General features: G+C 38.4%; 1 protein-coding gene across 11 annotated transcripts in view; it reads right to left on the reverse strand.

Annotated features, from left to right (window-relative positions):
* Positions 1-8,166: 8,166 nt before the first annotated feature.
* Positions 8,167-19,578, reverse strand: part of RABGEF1 (RAB guanine nucleotide exchange factor 1) — a 67,444-nt gene continuing 56,032 nt past the window's right edge. For 9 of the 11 annotated variants that reach the window (XM_036309272.1, XM_036309270.1, XM_036309276.1 and 6 more), the window contains 2 exons: positions 14,719-14,975; positions 8,167-10,733 (listed from right to left, as the gene is read on the reverse strand). In XM_036309272.1, the coding sequence (XP_036165165.1) occupies positions 10,335-10,733; positions 14,719-14,975 (656 nt within the window). In that variant the 3' untranslated portion in view covers positions 8,167-10,334. The other 2 variants (XM_036309277.1, XM_036309278.1) reach the window with 2 other exon arrangements.

Raw genomic sequence — 19,578 nt, forward strand, 5'->3', positions numbered from 1 at the left:
TAAAAATAGATTTTGGTATATTCATATGTAATCGAATACAAAGAGCAGTGAAAATGCCCTAACCGGTTTGGCTCAGTGGATAGAGCATCGGCCCACGGACTCAAGGGTCCCAGGTTCGATTCTGGTCAAGGGCATATACCTTGGTTGCGGGCACATCCCCAGTAGGAGGTGTGCAGGAGGCAGCTGATCGATGTTTCTCTCTCATCGATGTTTCTAACTATCTCTCTCCCTTCCTCTCTGTAAAAAGTCAATAAAACATATTTAAAAAAAAAAAAAGAGCAGTGAAAATTATTGAAAACAGCTGACACAACAGTGGGGCTCAACCTCAGGATGTAATATGCTAGGGAAGCAAATCACAAAAAGATATACTGCAGCATAATCCCATCACACAAAATTCCAAAACATGCTAATCTAATACTCTTGGAGATACATACATAAGTGGTAGGGCTCTGACAAAAAAAAAAAAAAGCATGAGAAAAAAGAGGCACAAAGTTCATGTCACAGCTTAGGATTAATATGCATTTAAAGGAAGAACATTTGGTCCTGGCAAGTAGCTCAGTTGGTTGGAGCATTGTCCTGATGGAACCGGACAGGGCACATTCAAGAATCAACCAATGAATGTATAAATGAGTGGAACAACAAATTGCTTTTTTCTCTCTCTCTCTAATCAATAAATAAAAAATGTAAAAGAAAGAAAGAAAGAACATTCAACAAACCACCTACCGCAGCCCCCACTTGATTGGTTGATCTAAACACATAAACTGGGCTTTCAGAATGAGGCCCTACTATTGACAAAGTGATAAGAGAAATATTCCACTTCAAACAGTGGTCCCGTCCACCCACCCCTCTTACTTTTCAAACCAGGAGAAAATGATCAGACACCTCCCGCATCCCACCTGTTAACCCCAAAGTAGGTGCCACCAGAATTTCAGGTTAATTCTTAATGCTTAGGTGAAATTCCTCCAGATTTAAGAATGCTTACCAGTCTTCTGGCTGCCACCCAGATCCAAAAAATTAGATACCTGTCAGCTTCATTGGCTTTTTATTAAGGGAGCAAGCGTTCAGCAGGCGTGTACTTCTGTAGAGGAAATTTAAACCAGACACCCAGCCCTGCAGACAACTCATTATTTTTTTAAGAGGGGCAGGCCTCAGAACCGTCCAAGGGGGCGACCCTACCCCTACAGGTCACATTCTGCATTGGCATGCACAGAGAGGTTGCACAGGAAATTCTGCTCAGAGACAGCTGTGTCACTTTTCTTAATTTAACAATTATTTTATTTATATATTTTAATTTGTACTAAAGTACAGTTGGCATACAATATTATATGTTTCAGGTGTACCGTAGTGATTCAACATTTATGTACCTTACAATGTGATCACCACACTAAGTCTAGTAACCATCTGTCACCACACAAAGTTATCACACTATTATTGACTATATTCCCCTTCTCCTTTTTTTACGCATTCTTCCACTCTCTGCCCTCTGCAACCATCAGCTTGTTCTTTGTTTCTAGGACTCTGTTTTAGTTTTGTTTGGTTTGTTCATTTGTTTCATTTTTTTTAATTTCACATGTTAAATGAAATTATACCGTATTGTCTTTCTCTGTCTGACTTATTTCACCTAGCATAATGCCCTCTAGTTCCATCCACATTGTCACAAATGGCAAGATTTCATTCTTTTTATTGCTGAATAATATTCTAATTCTGTGTTGTATAGTAATTTGGATAGCTTTCGTTTTTATAGTCTTAAAATAATTTTTCTAATTTTCTAGTTATAAAACAACCATAATATTAAGTTTAAAATTTTAGAAAATATTGAAAAAAAATATTAAAACCACCTGCAATCCTCAAATCCAATGGTAACCACTGATAAGATTTTGCTACATTTATTCCCCTTCCCCCCCCCCTTTTTTTTCCCTAGCATTGAATGGGATTTTAAAACTAATTTGGAACTATGCTTAATATTATCCTAGGATAGTTTTTTTGCATAATTATCCTCCAATTTAAACATTCCTCTCTGCAACAATTTACACTGAAATTTTTCAACTTTGGTGGTCGATATTTTTACATAAAATTTTATTGTGTTTACTACTATTTTCTTAGCATTGCTTGCTAGAAATGAGATTACTGTGCCAAAAAGTAGAAAACATTTTTTGTTGTTATTCCTCACCCACGGATATTTTTCCATTGATTTTTAGGGAGAGTGGAAGAGAGAGGGAAAGATAGAAACATCAATGTGAGAGAGACACATCGATTGGTTGCCTCCTGCACGAGCCCTGACCAGGGCCTGGGCCAGTGAGGAGCCTGCAACCAAGATACATGCCCTTGACCAGAATCGAACCCAGAACCCTTTGATCTGCAGGCCTACACTCTAACTACTGAACAACTGGCTAGGGCCTTTAAATTTGAATTTTATGCATTTTTAAATGATTGAAATGTTTTGTAATTTTTTTATTTGAAAAAGTTCTTTCCACTTATATTTGTACTCTGATAACCTTTTTTTTTTTTTTTTTTTTTTTTTTTTTTTGTAAATGTTTATTCCTACAAACATCTAAACATCTTAGCAAAATCACCTGGGGAACATTTAAGAAAACAAAAGGAAAGCTGCTAAAATCATGTACAATGTATTGTCCTTAAAGCACATTTACTTTAGGTAATAGTAACCTTAAGACCAGTCTTAGAGTAAATGCCATAGTTCAGCCTGGAGAAGTGGTTTGGAAAATTTTACATGCGACTAATAAGCTATTTTGATATTTTAATGCTTTATAGAGATATAACTCATAAAATTCGTTTTTTTAAAATTGATTTCAGAGAGGAAGGGAGTGGAGAGGGAGAGAGAGATAGAAACATCAATGATGAGAGAGAATCATTGATTGGTTGCCTCCTGCACGCAACCCAGGCATGTGCCCTTGACCCGAATTGAACCTGGGACCCTTCATTCCACAGGCTGACGCTCTAGCCACTGAACCAAACCAGTTAGGGCAAAATTCATTATTTAAAGTGTACAATTCAGAGACTCTTTCCCCCTCCCCATGTGGGAGTCTGTGCTGTGAGATTCTTTCCTCTTCCCCTTACGTGGGAGTCTGTACTTGTTCTTCAATAAAATGTCCACCTTTGCTTACCAAAAAAATAATAATAAAGTGTACAATTCAGTGTTTTGTGTATATTCACAATGTTGTAAAACCATTATCACTATTTAATTCCAGAACATTTTTATCATCCTGTACTCACTAGCAGTCACTCCCCTTTCTCTCCTCCACCTAGTCCCTGGCACACTAATCTACTTTCTGTCTCTATAGATTTGTCTATTTTGTATAAATGGAATCATGCATTACATGATTCCATTTATATAAATGGTATTTTGTTTTACTTCTTTATCACATAGTGTAATGTCATCCTTGTTATAGAGTGTATCAGTATTTCCTTCTTTGTATGGCTGATTAATTTTCCATTGTTTGATGGAATACTACTCTGCCATAAGAAAAGATGAAATACTGCCATTTGCAACAACATGGAGGGACCTTGAGAATATTATGCTAAGTGACATAAGCCAGGCAGAAAAATCTAAGAACCATATGATTACATCATATGTGGGATATAACACTCGTGGACACAAACAATAGTGTGGTGGTTGCCAGAGGGAAGAGGGTGGGGAGGGTGGAGAGGGCCCAATATATGGTAATGGAAGATGATTTGACTTAGGGTGGTGGGCACAGTGCAATAGACAGATCTTGTATCATAGAAATCCACATCTGAAACCTATATGATCTTATTAACCAATGTTACTCCAATAAACTTAATAAAGATTTGGACATCGCCCATGTGGTCATGGGCAGTCTTTTTCTTCAATCTAATAAAAATAAGGTTAATTCACATACAAATATTCCATTTTTTGTTTTTCTATTCATTTATTACTTAATGGGCTCTGGGTTGTTTCCAGATGATTTAATAGATTTTAAAAATCCAACTTGTTATTTCAAGATAAATGCCAATTCACATCCAGGAGTAAGAAATAATAGAGATCCCATGTACTTTCCCCCCAGGTTCCCCCAATGGTAACATCTTACATTGTACAATACCACAACCAGGAAATTTACACTGAAACAATACACTGATTTTATACAGATTTCACCAGTTTTGTATAATATCATTTATGGTTTAACATTTATAGTTTACATGTGTAAACTTGTATAATTACCGTGACAGTCAAGATACAGAACAATTTCACATGAATAGGAACCACTGTGCTGCCCTTTTATAACAACACTCAGCTCCCTCCTCAACCCTTTCTGAATTCCTGTAAACTACTAATTTGTTCTCCATCTCTATAACTGTTTTATATATATAACATACACATATATGAAATCATACAATATGTAACCTTTTGGATTGACGATTTTTACTCAGTGCTTATCCTTTAAGATACATCCAAGACATTGTACCAATAGCTTATTCCTTCTTATTGAGTAGCAGTCTGTTGTATAACTGAACCACAATTTAACTATTCACCCGTTGCAGGATATGTGAATTGTTTCCATTGTGGGGTTATCATAAATAAAGGTGCTGTGAGCATTTGTATACATGCTTTTGTGTAAAACATACATTTTTCATTTCTCTGTGATAAATGAAATAAATGTTCAACAATGCAATTGGTGGGATTTGTATGATAATTACATGTTTAGTTTTATACTAAGAAGTAGCCAAACAATTTCCCAGAGTAGCTATACCAAGTTAGATTCCCATCAGGATTCTCCACATTCTTGTCAGCATTTCCTCTGGCCTCCATGGTTTCTAATTAGAAATCCAATGTCATTTAAATCTTTGCTCTAGACGTGTCCTTGCTGACTACTTTCAAGACTTTTTGTTTGTCTTTAATTTTGAGAAATATGTGACATGTCTTTGAATAGTTTTATGGGGTTCCTTCTATTTGGGGTTCATGCAGCTTTTTATTAATTATTATTATTATTATTATTATTATTATTGATTTCAGAGAAGAAGGGAGAGGGAGAGTTAGAAACACCAATGATGAGAGACAACCACCGATTGGCCACCTCCTGCACACCCCACATCGGGGACGGAGCCCACAACCCAGGCATGTGCCCCTGACCGGAATCAAACTCAGGACCCCTCATTCTGTATACTGATGCTCTATTCACTGAGCCAAACCAGCTAGGGCATCATGCAGCTTTTTGAATCTATAGATTTATGCTGTTGGCCAAATTTTGTCAACTTTCAGCCACTATTTATTTAAATTTTTTTTAGCCATAGTACTTTTCTTCTCTTTCTGGGACTCCAATGACAAGAATGCTAGATCTTTCATTATTGTTCCAGAGATCCTTCCTAAGGCTACACTCAGTTTTTAATTTCAGTCTATTTTCTCCCTGATGATCAGATTAATTTATATCTTTAGTTCACAAATGCATTCCTCTGTCATTTCCATTCTGATATGGAGCCCAATAAAAAATCAGTTATTATAATTTTCAGTTCTAACATTCCCTTTTGGTTCTTTTTTATATCTGATTATTTTGCTGGGGTTTTCTGCTGTTTATTTCAAACACATTCATCTTTCTCCTTGATGTGTTTTTTTAAAATGATAGAGTCTTTAAAATTCTTGCCAGATAATCCCAACACAGGTCATTTTGAATAGAAGTGGTGAAAACAGGCAACCTTGTCTTCTTCCTGGTCTTAGAGGAAAAGCTTTGTCTTTCATCATATAGTGTTAGCTTTGGGATTTTTTTATACACTTTACCCTTTATTTTATTTTTTTAAAATATATTTTATTGATTTTTTACAGAGAGGAAGGGAGAGGGATAGTTAGAAACATCGATGAGAGAGAAACATCGATCAGCTGCCTCCTGCACACCCCCCCAATGGGGAAGTGCCCGCAACCCAGGTACATGCCCTTGACCGGAATTGAACCTGGGACCTTTCAGTCCGCAGGCCGACGCTCTATCCACTGAGCCAAACCGGTTTCGGCCACTTTACCCTTTAATAGTTGTGGTAGTTTTCTTCTATTTCCTTCAATTTTGTTATTTAACAAAATTTTCTGTATCAATTGAAATAATCATATTATGTTTTCCTTTCATTCTGTTAATGTGGTATTGCATGGATTATCAAATGTTGAACCATTCTTGCATTCCAGGAATTCCTTTTAATGTGTGGCTGAATTATATTTGCTAATACTTTGTTGAGAATTTTTTGCATCTATATTCATCAGGGAAATTGGTCTCTAGTTTTCTTTTCTTGTAATGTCCTTATCTAGGTTTAGTGTCGGGGCAATTCAGGCCTCATAAGAATGAGTTAGGTTTTTTTATCTTCAGCTGTTTATTCTTCACCAATAATGTCATCCTGATCTGGGCTAAAGCAATGATTTTTAAAATTCTATTATTTTTTTCTACATTTACTAAGCATTTTTCTGTGAAGAAGGCTTTTCCTCCATCCATTAGGTGTCAATTATAGTCCTTCCCAAATGGGTTGGTATAATGATAACCTCCAATATGTGAGGATTGGTGTGTTTTTGTTTGTTTTTTTCATTAAGAAAAAACCCCCCACAGTATTTACTTAATGTTTTTCACAATTAAATGCTGTTTCTTTTGTTCAAGCTGTCCCAAATTTGGCCAGTGGGAACCCTTTCAAGCTGATTCGTGTCCTATTGAGATATTCCTATTAGTCTTAAAGTACTTTCTTACTTCATGACCATAAAAGATATTTCTCACACCATTTCTTCCCCATCCACAGCCCTAAGTTCAGCCTTTTCTCCAAAGAGCACACAAGATCAGATTAGATGTGTCCCTGCCCCGCACTGACCAAGATGCAGCTCCCAGCCAGCTATCCACAAGATGTGCCATCATGCTCTGCCCCAAGCCACCACAGGCATGCACACTCAGCCCCAACTAAAGCTGAGTGTCCAGGCCCTGGATAGACTGGTCACAGGGTGGGAGTGGGGAGACCAAGAAGTCATCCTGCGGGGTGATAGGAGGTTTCAAGCCTTCCTATCACGTCACCCTGCCACCATGCTTCATCCCATCAGCCTTCACTTAAAAGCACAAATTCAAATATAAAATTATTAAGAATTCCAAGATGGCAGACAAAACATTAAAGCCCTAGCACAAGGACCTTCTGAGCACAGGACCCTATGCAACCACAGAGGCCCTGTGTATTTCTCTCTATTCTTTTGTTTCTTACTCAGTTTTGTAATTTCTTTTCATATAAATCCCAAAAGCTCTTGTTACTTCCAGGTGATTTATATGTGTATCTATTATGAATAAATTTTTCCCATTATATTTGCTAAGTGGCTAGTAAGGAGATAAGAAAAGTCATTTTGTACAGTTACTTTTAATGGCTATTTTAACATTTCATATCTCATACTTTAGTGAAATTTAATAATAGTTTCAATGTCAATTCTCTTAGGTTTTCTACATAGAAAAATCACCTACAGCCGAAACCGGTTTGGCTCAGTGGATAGAGCGTCGGCCTGCGGACTGAAAGGTCCCGGGTTCGATTCCGGTCAAGGGCATGTACCTGGGTTGCGGGCACATCCCCAGTAGGAGATGTGCAGAGGCAGCTGATCGATGTTTCTCTCTCATCGATGTTTCTAACTCTCTATCTCTCTCCCTTCCTCTCTGTAAAAAAATCAATAAAATATATTTAAAAAAAAAAAAAAGAAAAAGAAAAATCACCTACAAATAATAGCTATCACTTAAGCACTTAGCATTGCTATGTAGTGTTCTGAATCATTTAATCCTTACAACAACCCCTTGAAGCTTGTACTATTATTATCCCACTTCACAGAAGAGGTATGTGAAACACGAGAGACTTGCCCAAGGTCAAAGAGGCAGGTAAGTGGCAGAGTCAAAATTCAAAACTAAATTCAAGCCTTCTAGCTTAAGTTCATGTCCTCAACCACCAGGTTATAACAGCTCTATATTAGACTAACTCCTTTCCCCTCTACCTTTAGTTCTGCTTGAAGACTGAGTATCTTGGATGAAACTTTCAGAACAGCATTAAATGTAGTGATAACGAACATCCTTCTCTTGCTATTTTTCCCCCCATTGGATGTCTCTAATTTTTCAAAGTATGACAATGATATCTGTGGCTTAAAAGGAAAACCTTTTTAATGTGAAAAACATTAATAGTGTACATTTTCCTAAGATGAAGAACCAAAAATCAGTTTGGAAAAGGAATGGATCATGAAATTTTATTGATAAGGACTTCTGTTCCCAAGGTTTATTCTAATCACATTTATAGTACATGAAATATCAATACTTTCTGGTTGAGAAAACAGAAACTCTGGCCATAGTATTGATGCTTAAGAGAAATATAAGCCTCTAGCTAAGGCAAGAGTCCACATCTGAAGAATTCAACCAATATGATATATACAAAAAAGTCAATTCAACATATTGCCTTAAGATATGTAAGAAATCCAAAGAAGACTGCTTCAGTGGGAGGCTGATACACACATTTCATTTAACAGACATAATGTACAATGACTAAAAGAACTATATATTCCCAGGAGAATTAAGAGTGTGCATATCTGGGTTAGCACCTAGAAAGTACATAGAAAATAAAACAGAAAAACGGAGAAAAGCTTTGTGTGAAAATCGTTTGGGCCCACGTTTCTAAGAGCAAGTTCTCATTCATATTTCACAGTAACTCATTCCATTCCATAGGAACTTGGTGATCAGCTGACTCATGTCTTCAGTGCTTTATGACAACAGACTTGTCAACTTGATGGATTTTATATGTAAATTTAAGGATAAAAAGTTTTATATGCACCCTAGTTTTATTCCAAAATTACTGACTACAAATTTGTGGTACATTATTAGCAAGATATTGGGAAAACAAAGGAAACTTTCTTTACTGCTTGTGTGATGTGATCTTGTTCAAGAATGGTAATTCCCTGGGAATTACTCACAATTTCACAGGTACACTGATAATTTGTAGAAATGATTGCTGGGAAGGAGTATCATAAGCAGCATATTTAAGTTATGAAAGGCTCCATTAGAATCAGAAAAAGTTTTGCATGGATGGTGACGGTAAAGCCTCACTGGAAGAGGTCAGTTAACAGTATGGTGTGCACTTCATGCAATATTCTTTGGTTACAGCATATTAACCACTGGCAGAACTACCTTGCTTACAATATAGATCAGTGGTTCTTAATTGGGGGCAATTTTGCTCCCCACCCCCGGTAACATTCGGCAATATCTACGATGATTTTTCGCAACTGGGGGGGGGGGGGGGTTGCTACTAGTCACTAGTGGGTATAGAGGCTAGGGATGTTGCACCACACAACAAAAACTCCTCGGGCCCCAAATGTCAATAGTGCTGAAGTTGAGAAACCCAAAAAGAGGTTTATGTGACATGTGTCTGGGTTGTCCATAAAGTCAAAAGTACACTATGGAGGCAAAAGGTCACCTGCACTTTACAGTTCTGAGAGCTCCCCGTCAGCTCTCATCAGCAGAGTCCTGGTCCCTGCTGTCCTTTGACCCAGAGCAAGGTCTCCTTTACATCAAAGAGCTCAATAAATATTTGCTGAATGGATAGAGGAAAGAGGTGTGAGAAGCATGGCTCAAAGCCTTCAACTGAGTATACTGAACAGTGAATTAAACTTAAAATTATTCTGAACCTCAATGGTGTCATAGTCTCTGACTATACAGGACTATACAGGACCTTAAAATCAGGGTTACCATAGTGTCAAAAATAGAGTCAACATTTTAAGGGAAGTATGTCTAAAAACTTCTACATTCACTGTAGTGGGGCAAACCAAGTAAAATGGTGTTAAAGGCAAACATTCAATACACCATTTTAAACCCAAAAAATGAACATATGAAATGCCATGCACAGCACACACCATTCCTTTTTTCTTTTTTTACATATATACAATTTTATATACTTACTTATCAATATATCTTCTATCTTTACAATTATAAAATTATTTTAAATTATAGAATAGTGGTACCATTGAATTCCCTTAAACATACATTTGTAGCATTCATTTGTTTTACCCTTTAAGAGGCAATTATTTACCCAAATCTAAACCACACTGAATACCACATGGAAGCACATAGGAAAATCGTGGAGAAAAAATAGATTTAGACAAAAATTTCACACAAGCCTTAAATGAATCTATTTCAGTAACTCAAATAAATAGTACTTTATTATTTACTAAGCTTCCCCTGCCAGGAAAACAAAACAAAAACAATCCCCACAAACTGTACCTTGAAAAATGCTCTGACACTTAAAAGCAATTAAGTTATATTCTATATCTCAATCAGTGGACTGTAGTAAGGACTAGCTACAATTTAGGCTCAAATAAATACTATCTGTACATTTTATCATCCTGCATATACTTGAGGTTGCAATGGTGGAGGAAGTTTGTCATTTTCAACATTTTCAGAGTCAATAGCTGCTAAAGACTGATTTGGGGGCTTAATTTCAAGTGGACATTTCTCAACAATGTCTTGAACCTTTTTTGCAATTCCATCAGTCCAATCTATTAGGTCTTTTTCAAGTTTCTTGGCTTCAGTCATAATCCTTTCCTGTCGTTCATTCAATTGAGACAGGAGATCCAAGTTCTTATACATTTGCTTAACACCTAAACAAGCATCAGGAGACCAATTCTCAGATTCTTGCTTTCTGGGAGAAGTCTGGCCAGACATGTATCGATCAAAGTCTTCCTGACTTAAATTCAAAGACTGAGCGTCTAACTTCTCAATGAAAGTCACAGCACAGCACTACAAAAAGAAGAGAATGTTATTATAATCATATGAGCAAAGTCACAAATATTAAAATCGATTTTTTAAAATCCTTTCATTATGGAGAATTTAAAACTGAAGCAAAAGTAGACAAAACAGTCTAATGAACCTCCATGGACTTCAGCTTCAAAAACTATCAACACATAGCCGATCATGTTTCCTTTATGCTCTCATCTGAAATAGTACATTTCTTCCTTAAAAAAACAAAAAAACAATTAAATCTAATTGCCAACTCCCACTGAGCCTGTCAGAAATTCAATTCTCTACTTAGGTTGTTCAAAGGTGCTACAGTCTTGAACAGAGTGAAGTACTGAGGAGGCACCTTCAATGCTGGTTCCACCCTGGCTGCTACAGAGCTTCCTACAGGCTTTCTGCTTCTCTGCAGAGCAGAGGAATCCTTGTTGAGGACAGGAGCTCCAGGGCCAAGTACCTGGGGGCACACCCCATAAAACCACTTTGTTTTGTGGTCTTGCGAGCCCCACAAGGCTTACTAGGGCATGGCCAGACATTGGGAGCGTCCTCGGGGACCCCTGTGGCACACAGACCACCAGTTCCCAAAGAGATATTTTAAATCACATGTTAAAAGGACAAGTTTGTGTTTTTTGTTTGTTTGTTTTGTTTTGGTTAATCCTCACTAGAGGATATTTTTCTATTGATTTTTAGAGAGAGTGGAAGGGAGGAGGAGAGACTGAGAGAGAACATTGACAGGTTGCCTCCGCACACTTGGGGCTGGGGGGAACAAACCCACAACTCATGGGCGTCCATGACCAGAATCGAACCCAAGACCCTTCAATCTTCGGGCTGACGCTCTTATCCACTGAGCCAAACCGGCCAGGGCAAAAGTACAAGTTTTAAAACCAGACAACCTGAGTTGTCACCTCTGTCACTTGACAGTCAAGAGTTGTGTGATCCTAGGAAAATTACCTAGGCTCTGTGAGGTTTCCACATGAGTAAAAGGGGGGAAATATCAGATTTACTGTGAGAATTAAACACCGTAACACATGTAATGTGCTTAGCTCATAGATCTGTAGTAAGCAATGAATAAATGGCAACAATTATTAGTATAGAAATGCTAGGACAAACAGTGAAACAGACTTCCATCAGTTACACATTCTTATATTTATTAAATTTTTCTACAATGAGCACGCACCATTTTCGCATTTTTTGTAAAAATGCTATTTTTACAAAAATATTCACCTGAATCTGTAAAAAAAAAAATCCTCACCCAAGGACATCTTTTTACTGATATTTAGAGAGAGAGAAAGGGGGAGAGAGAGAGATACCGGTCAGTTGCCTTTCGTATACCCCTCAAGTAGGGATTGAACCCAGTATAACTTTTGACTCCTCCGAAAGTTAACTACTAATAGCCTGCTGTTGACCGGATGCCTTACTCATAACATAAACAGTTGATTGATAAATATTTTGTATGTTGTATGTACTGAATACTGTATTATTATAATAAAGTAAACCAAAGAAAAAGTATTATTAAGAACATAATAAGAAAGCCCAGCCGGTGTGGCTCAGTGGTTGAGCATCGACCTATGCACCAAGAGGTGACTGGTTCTATTCCCAGTCAGGGCACATGCCTGGATTGTAGGCTCAATCCCCAGTAGGAGACATGCAGAGGTAGCTGACCAATGATGTTTCTCTTTCAACGTTGTTTCTGTCCCTCTATCCCTCTATCCCTCCCCCTTCCTCTCTTTCTAAAAAAGAATCAATGAAAACACAATTTAAAAAATTTTCTAAAAACAAAATCAGCCCTAGCTGGTTTGGCTCAGTGGATAGAGCATTGGCCTGCAGACTGAAGGGTGCTGGGTTCAATTCTGATCAAGGGCATCATCCCCAGTGTGGGGTGTGCAGGAGGCAGCCGATCAATGGTTCTCTCTCATCATTGATGTTTCTATCTTTTTCTTCCTCTCTGAAATCAATAAAAAAATATTTTTTTTAAAAAAGAAAACTATAAGGAAGAGAAAATACAGTTACAGTATTTATTGAAAAAATCTGCATATAAGTGGACCTGTGCAGTTCAAACGCATATTGTTCAAGGATCAACTGTATACAGAAAAGAAAAAAGACATCTGATTGGGAAGCAGTTTCAGTTTTGAACAAATTAAATCTGAGGCACAACAAATAGCTGGAAGTGGAGCTCAGCATGAGGTCAAAACAGGTGACACAAACCTGTCCAGGTGACCAGCAGAGCTGTGACCAGAGGAGACAGCCTAGGGAGAGAGATGCACAGAGGACAGAACCCCAGGGAGTGACACAACTCAAGAAGAAGTAGAGGACACAAAGCCTACAAAAAGACAAGAAGGGGTGGAATTGTAGAAGCCAAGAGATATAAGTTCCAGAACAAAGGAGCCATCAAGAATGTTAAAGAAGTAAGATGAAGACTGAGAGTTCCCCAGGGGATTTGTCAACTGGCAGATTTTTTACTTTTGCCAGAGCATTTTTATTGGAAAAGTGAGCATAGAAGCCGACTCTGAGTCCAGCAAGAACAGGATGAAGAAAGAAGGTGCAAACATAGTTAAGGCTGTAGGTCAAGGCACGGGGAAGCTGCAGAGTATAGGTGAACCAGCAGCCTCCAGTTTCAATAACGAGGGCCCCTCAAAGACCTCCTGGTCTTGCTTCATTTCTCCTACTACCATGTCTCTCCATCTCTATTCTTCTCAGGATTTTCAGATCATCTAATCCTCTGTACATAACAATTGACTCCAAAAGGCTCTTTCTTCTTTAGTACTCCAGTGCATGCTTCCTTTATGTTAAGAAATAGTGCTCCAAATAAGGGAGCAAGCATCATTTTGAAATAGTCCCAAATTCCTCCACTTACAAACCACACTTCCCAGATGCTGGCACTACAGTGACAGGTAGGGGAACACAGTGGCTGAGGGTGATACGTAACAAGGGCAATCCAGGTTTTGAGGGACCTGAAGCTTATACGCTTTTGGGAACTCATTTAAAGGGAAATAAATAAAAGATGAACACAAAATTAGGTACAAAAGTGAATACCTATCTATATACATAAAAGCCTAATATGCGAATTGTCCCTGCGGGATTTCGACCGGGAGACCGCTCTCTCACTATGACATGTACTGACCACCAGGGGGTGGCATGGAAAGAAGGAAGGCCCCAGCTGGCAGCCAGCAGTTGGGGAAGGGAGGCCCCAATCGGCCTTGATCGCTGGCCAGGCCTAGGGACCCTACCCTTGCACGAATTTTGTGCACCATGCCTCTAGTGTAAAAATAAATCTCAACAAATTTTGGGAGGCTTGGAGATTCCTTACCCTGGCTTCCTCTCCTTACCTATTACCCTGTACAACTTCCAGAACAGGAAACAAAGCACTTACAGTGCTGAGGTTCAAGTTCATTGTTTGACAGTATATCTTGTCTAAGCAAACAAACAGAAGTTTAGTCTTCAGTAAAAGGAATTATTCTGCCTTATAACTTAGATATATATATACTTCAATCTTGTCCTGCCTAGAATTAATTAGCACTGCAGCAAAACAATAGTTAAAAATCATTTCACATTCTCTAAACTGACCCTTTCTTAAAATATCTTAGTTTTCAGTTCTAAGTGGTAACTTGTAGAAATACAACAAAAATAAATCTTTTAATAAAGGAACCAAAGCCTAGGATCTGACTTATTCATGGTTGAAACAAGCCACATAAGTGAATGGCTCTTATACCCAGGACTCTGGGGAATGATGGACCAAAGCAGCAGACTCCTCAATGTGGTTATCATGTTTCCCATACAAGCACTATAATCTCTGGTCAAGTATTGGGAGGTGGAGTGTTTGCATGGCCTGGTCACCTGTGCACTGTGGCACCAAGCAAACATCTGTAGTTATGTTGACTCCTCAACTCAGGAGCAATTAACATGTCGCAGGCCTATGAGTGACTGGTCATATCCCTAAACTCAATACCTTCATAGTGGTTCTCCATAACACCAAGAAATCACAAATACTCACCAGATTGGTGAAATAGTAGCCATCCTCTCCAGACATTAATCGGCTTGGGTTGCAGAAGCGGGTGATATACTGAATATTAGACTGAAGGCGTGGGGGGTTACCCTTCAAAACAATGTAAATGAGAGTAGGTAAGAAGTCATCGGCTGAAGCTGGCTCATCCTTGGTGATCTTGATGGCATTGAAGATATGCTTGCTACACTTGGTGATGCAGGCCAACTTATCTCTAGGCACCCGCTTCGAATCCATTTCGATAATATCTGTAATGTAAAACAGAAAACACAGTGCTTCCAATGAGAAAATAATTACATAAAAGAAGCGTTAGGATAATCACTTTATCCTAAGTTGGCGAGGTAACCTTGCTAACCTCCTCTCCACCAGTTAACTTAATGTATATAAAACTTAAATGGGGGGGGGGGGGCGGGAAATAAAACTTAAATCGGCCGTAGCTGGTTTGGGTCAGTGGTTAGAGTGCTGGCCCGAGGACTGAAGGATCGTGGGTCTGATTCCGGTAAAGGGTATGTACCTTGGTTGCAGGCTCGATCCCTGGCCCTGGCTGGGGCGTTGTGGGAGGCAACCAATTGATGTGTCTGTCTCACATCGACATTTCTCTCTCTCTCTGTCTTTCCCCCTCCCTTCCACTCTCTTTAAAAATCAATGGGAAAAATATACTTGGGCAAGGATTAACAAAAATAAATAAATAAATAAAAACTTAGATTGCGCAAACAGTAAATACCAGCTCATACTTATAGAACACATGACCATGACCTAGCACTACACAGTATGCTCTACAAATTTCTTTTCATCCTCAGATGATGCAAGTGATACTTTTTTAAAAATATATTTTTAATTGATTTTGAGAGAGAAGAAGAAGGAAGAGGGAGACAGAGATATAAACATCAATGTGAGAGCAACATTGATCAGCTGCCTCCTACATGCTCCCTACGGGGATCAAGCCCAAAACCTGGGCGTGTGCCCTAACCAGGAATCAAACTGGCAACCTTTCAGTGCATGGGACAACGCTCAACCAACTGAGTCACACAGGCTAGGGCAGGGATATTATTATTATTAAGAGAATTGAGGTTCAGAGAAGTTTAATGACCTGACCAAGATGATACACATTGCAAGTAACAGAGGGGGGATTTGAAACCAAGTCTGACTCTAATGCCCATTCTTTTAATCATGATGTAAAACTACTTATGAATTTCATGGAGAAATAAGTCTCTTAATTAACTCTTAATGTATTTTAAAACTCAGTTTAGAAATCCTCAATTTGCATACTGCTTTTTAGCAATGTGGCTACTATATGGTACAAAGCATCTTTGTATTAGATATCAAAATACAGCTGCTGAAACCCATCACACAGAGGTTCGCAGTGGCCAACCCTCACAGCATGTAAATCTCCACTAGCTACAAACTTCTACAGAAACTTTATGACACTTACAACCTGCTATCAGCAAAAGGGATAAATCAAGGGTATATATTTAATCTCATAAACATTTTATTTCTCAGAAAAAAATTGCTTCAATGCCCTTCACTACCACTAAGTCCAACTGGTGGGCTCTTTTTTTAAAATATATTTTTATTTATTTCAGAGAGGAAGGGAAAGGGGGAGAGATAGAAACATCAATGAAGAGAGAGAAAATCATTGACCGGCTGCTTCCTGCACGCCCCACAATGGGGATGGAGCTCGCAACCCAGGCACGTGCTCTTGACTAGAATTGAACCTGGGACCCTTCAGTTTGCAGGTCAATGCTCTATCCACAGAGCCAAAGCAGCTAGGGCCAACTGGTGGACTCTTATATGCACACATCCGTTGTCAGAGGACTAGGAGATGGTGAGGGAAAGTTAGATACAAACTCAGTGCCAGAACAAGGGCAGGAAGTGTGCCTTTGGATGCACATATATGCTTGCCATCTTGAATATCATCAAAGTAAACAGCTGAGGCAGCTGAATTTGATACCAGTTCTTGCCATGAGCAGGAATAAGTTTCAGACTTAGGTGACAGGGTGGTACAGGCCAGAGAGTTCTTTTTGCTCACCTCCTATCCATGAGGTAAGCTACTCAAGGGACCCTCACAGGACCATCAACCATGTGTCGAAGACAGAAACACCTGACAGTGCAGAGGCCTTACTTTAACTTACTAATGCTTTTATTCTCTTTACTTATGCACCTATATTGTGAAGTATATAATCTTCACTTTTTTTTATTATTAGTTCCTTAACTTTTTATCTCTGGATTATAATTATTGTTACTATGTCTCAGTCTATTTTTCTTTTTCTATGTAAATAGAACTTATTACAAAAAACGATACTGGGGAAGATTTTTTTTTTATACTTTCAAAGCCTTTTATTGTTGATTTTTATTCTTTATTTTACATATTTTCTCATTAATTTTTATTGTTTATGTTTTAAAGTAAATAAAAAATGAATTACTTTTTATCTGGATGCATGTGTAGCTGCACTGCCAAGGGGCAGGGCCAAGAGTGTAAAGAAGAGTATATAATGGGCGAGTGGGGGTTGGGGGGAGTCCAAGGGATTTCTCCCACTCTCTTCATCCTGCAGCAACCCCTCCATCTCCTCCTTGAATATCATTCAGTTTAAAAGAAGTTTCTCTGTTGGACTCTTTTGGACACTCACACCACAATATGCAGTTCTATGATTTGCATTGCCCTAAAGTCTAAACTAGGAAATGCAGGAGGAAAAACAAACAAAACAGGAAACTCGCCATTGTATTAGCTGTTCTTCTAGTAATGATTTCCCTCCCCAATCTACCTGCTACTATTTACTTTTCAGAGTTCTTGCTTTGGGTCTCCTGTCCTGGGCTTTTTCTTCTAATCAGTAGGAAAGGTAGGGTTGAGTGTGCCTACTCTATCTTAGCAGATGTCTAGACTTACCTTTAATAGAGTTTTGAAACAAAGTAGTCTGTACTTCTAGGTTAGTTTGACATTTGGACTGGAAAATTCCATGTTGCAGGATTGTCCCGTACACTGCAGGATGTTTAGTAGCATCCCTGGCCTCCACCCACTAGATGCCAGATGTCAACTAAAATGGAAAATGCCCCATGCAGTATATTTATAAACAAAAATGATAGTGCTGATTAGTAGCAGATGGGATGACTTGGAGAAACTGAGCTGACATCTCTATATTTAAGAACTGTATTATTTTTTAAAAGGATGACTATTATAGACTGTCCTATAAATACTACTGTACTTAGACTGACAATTTTAAAGATTAGGAAGAAAGTGATCATATAATCTTTGGTTCTCAAAGAGGTAAAATATTGCACTTGGATTGGCAAGGTATCAGCTAAAATGAGAAAGAGTAAGAAGGTGTTTACAATTTTGTGGCTGAATTTTTACTATCAAAAGATCTCTTGCCGAAACCGGTTTGGCTCAGTGGATAGAGCGTCAGCCTGCGGACTGAAAGGTCCCAGGTTCGATTCCGGTCAAGGGCATGTACCTGGGTTGCGGGCACATCCCCAGTAGGAGATGTGCAGGAGGCAGCTGATCGATGTTTCTCTCTCATCGATGTTTCTAACTCTCTCTCTCCCTTCCTCTCTGTAAAAACTCAATAAAATATATATATATATAAATAAATAAATAAAAAGATCTCTTGAAACATCATCTCAGGTGCCTTGAAAGAAAATTTTTACCTCTCAAATTCTATTAACAAATGGTTGATGTATTAAAATCCTCTTTCTTAGTTCTATTTTTAAGTAAACAACAGTTGGGTACTTGCAGTTTCTGGTTTTGCAAGGTCTGTCCTATGACTTTTCAGAAAAGAGTTATCGACATAAATTCCTATGGAGTACTTTAAACATAAACCAGTTGGTCTTGAACTTGGTAAAAGTCTAAAAGGTGCACATTCAGGCTTTTGAGAGGCTGTCACCTTCAATCTCTCATAATGTTCCCTGAGCAAAAAATAGGCCTTGACCCAAAGAACTCAATTCACTGGACCTATGACATAGCCTAGCAGAAAAGCTTTGAACAACAAAGATGACAGTATTTAGCTACATCATTTAGACTCTTCATGGGGAATTAAAAACAACAATTCATGTAATAATAAGAATTGAAATGCAAAGATAAGCAGAACCTGAGAAAGTGGAAAAGAATCATGTTAACAGTAGATAACTCAGTCTCTAGAGAGGCCTTGGAGCTGTTTCTAAGTCCTGCCTCCCTTCCAACCCTCATAATATCTTAAGCAAACCCCATTTCTTCCTGTTACTTAAGGGAGTCTCTGGTTCTCATAATCAAAGGAGCCAGCCTACTTCATAGCCTGCCTCCAACACCACTACCGGCAACTGGCCTACTTTTCTACCCGGCAGAATTTCATTAACAATCTCTAAGTAAGCAAATCTTCCCAACTCTTCATAATGAAGGAGAAGTTGTCCAAGATTGGATGTCTTTTCCATTAGGAGTTTTTTTGTTTCTTGTTTGTTTTTTAAATGTTTGTGTTGCACTTCTACTCAGTTATTCCTATGACTAAGAAACAGAAACCTTATTAGGTCCCTAGACCTATCCAGAAATGGCAGAACCACATCAATATAAGCCACTTCATATACTTTCTGAACAAACCAGAAAAGTAATTCAAAGCACATCTCTGATTAACAACCAATTAGAAGCATCATTTTAATATGTAACTCTAGTTTGGGTATGACCTTGCCTCACCAATTCCCTCCCTCTCTCCAAACTTACTTTGAGTATATAAATGCAAATAAGCCCAGCTCAGTGGTTGAGCGTTGACCTATGAACCAGGAGGTCGTGGTTCAATTCCTGGTCAGGGCACATGCCCGGGTTGCAGGCTCAATCCCCAGTAGGGGGCGTGCAGGAGGCAGCTGATCAATGATTCTCTCTCATCATTG

Source organism: Myotis myotis, unplaced genomic scaffold (assembly GCF_014108235.1).
Source record: "Myotis myotis isolate mMyoMyo1 unplaced genomic scaffold, mMyoMyo1.p scaffold_m19_p_5, whole genome shotgun sequence".
Classification (NCBI taxonomy): Eukaryota; Metazoa; Chordata; class Mammalia; order Chiroptera; family Vespertilionidae; genus Myotis; species Myotis myotis.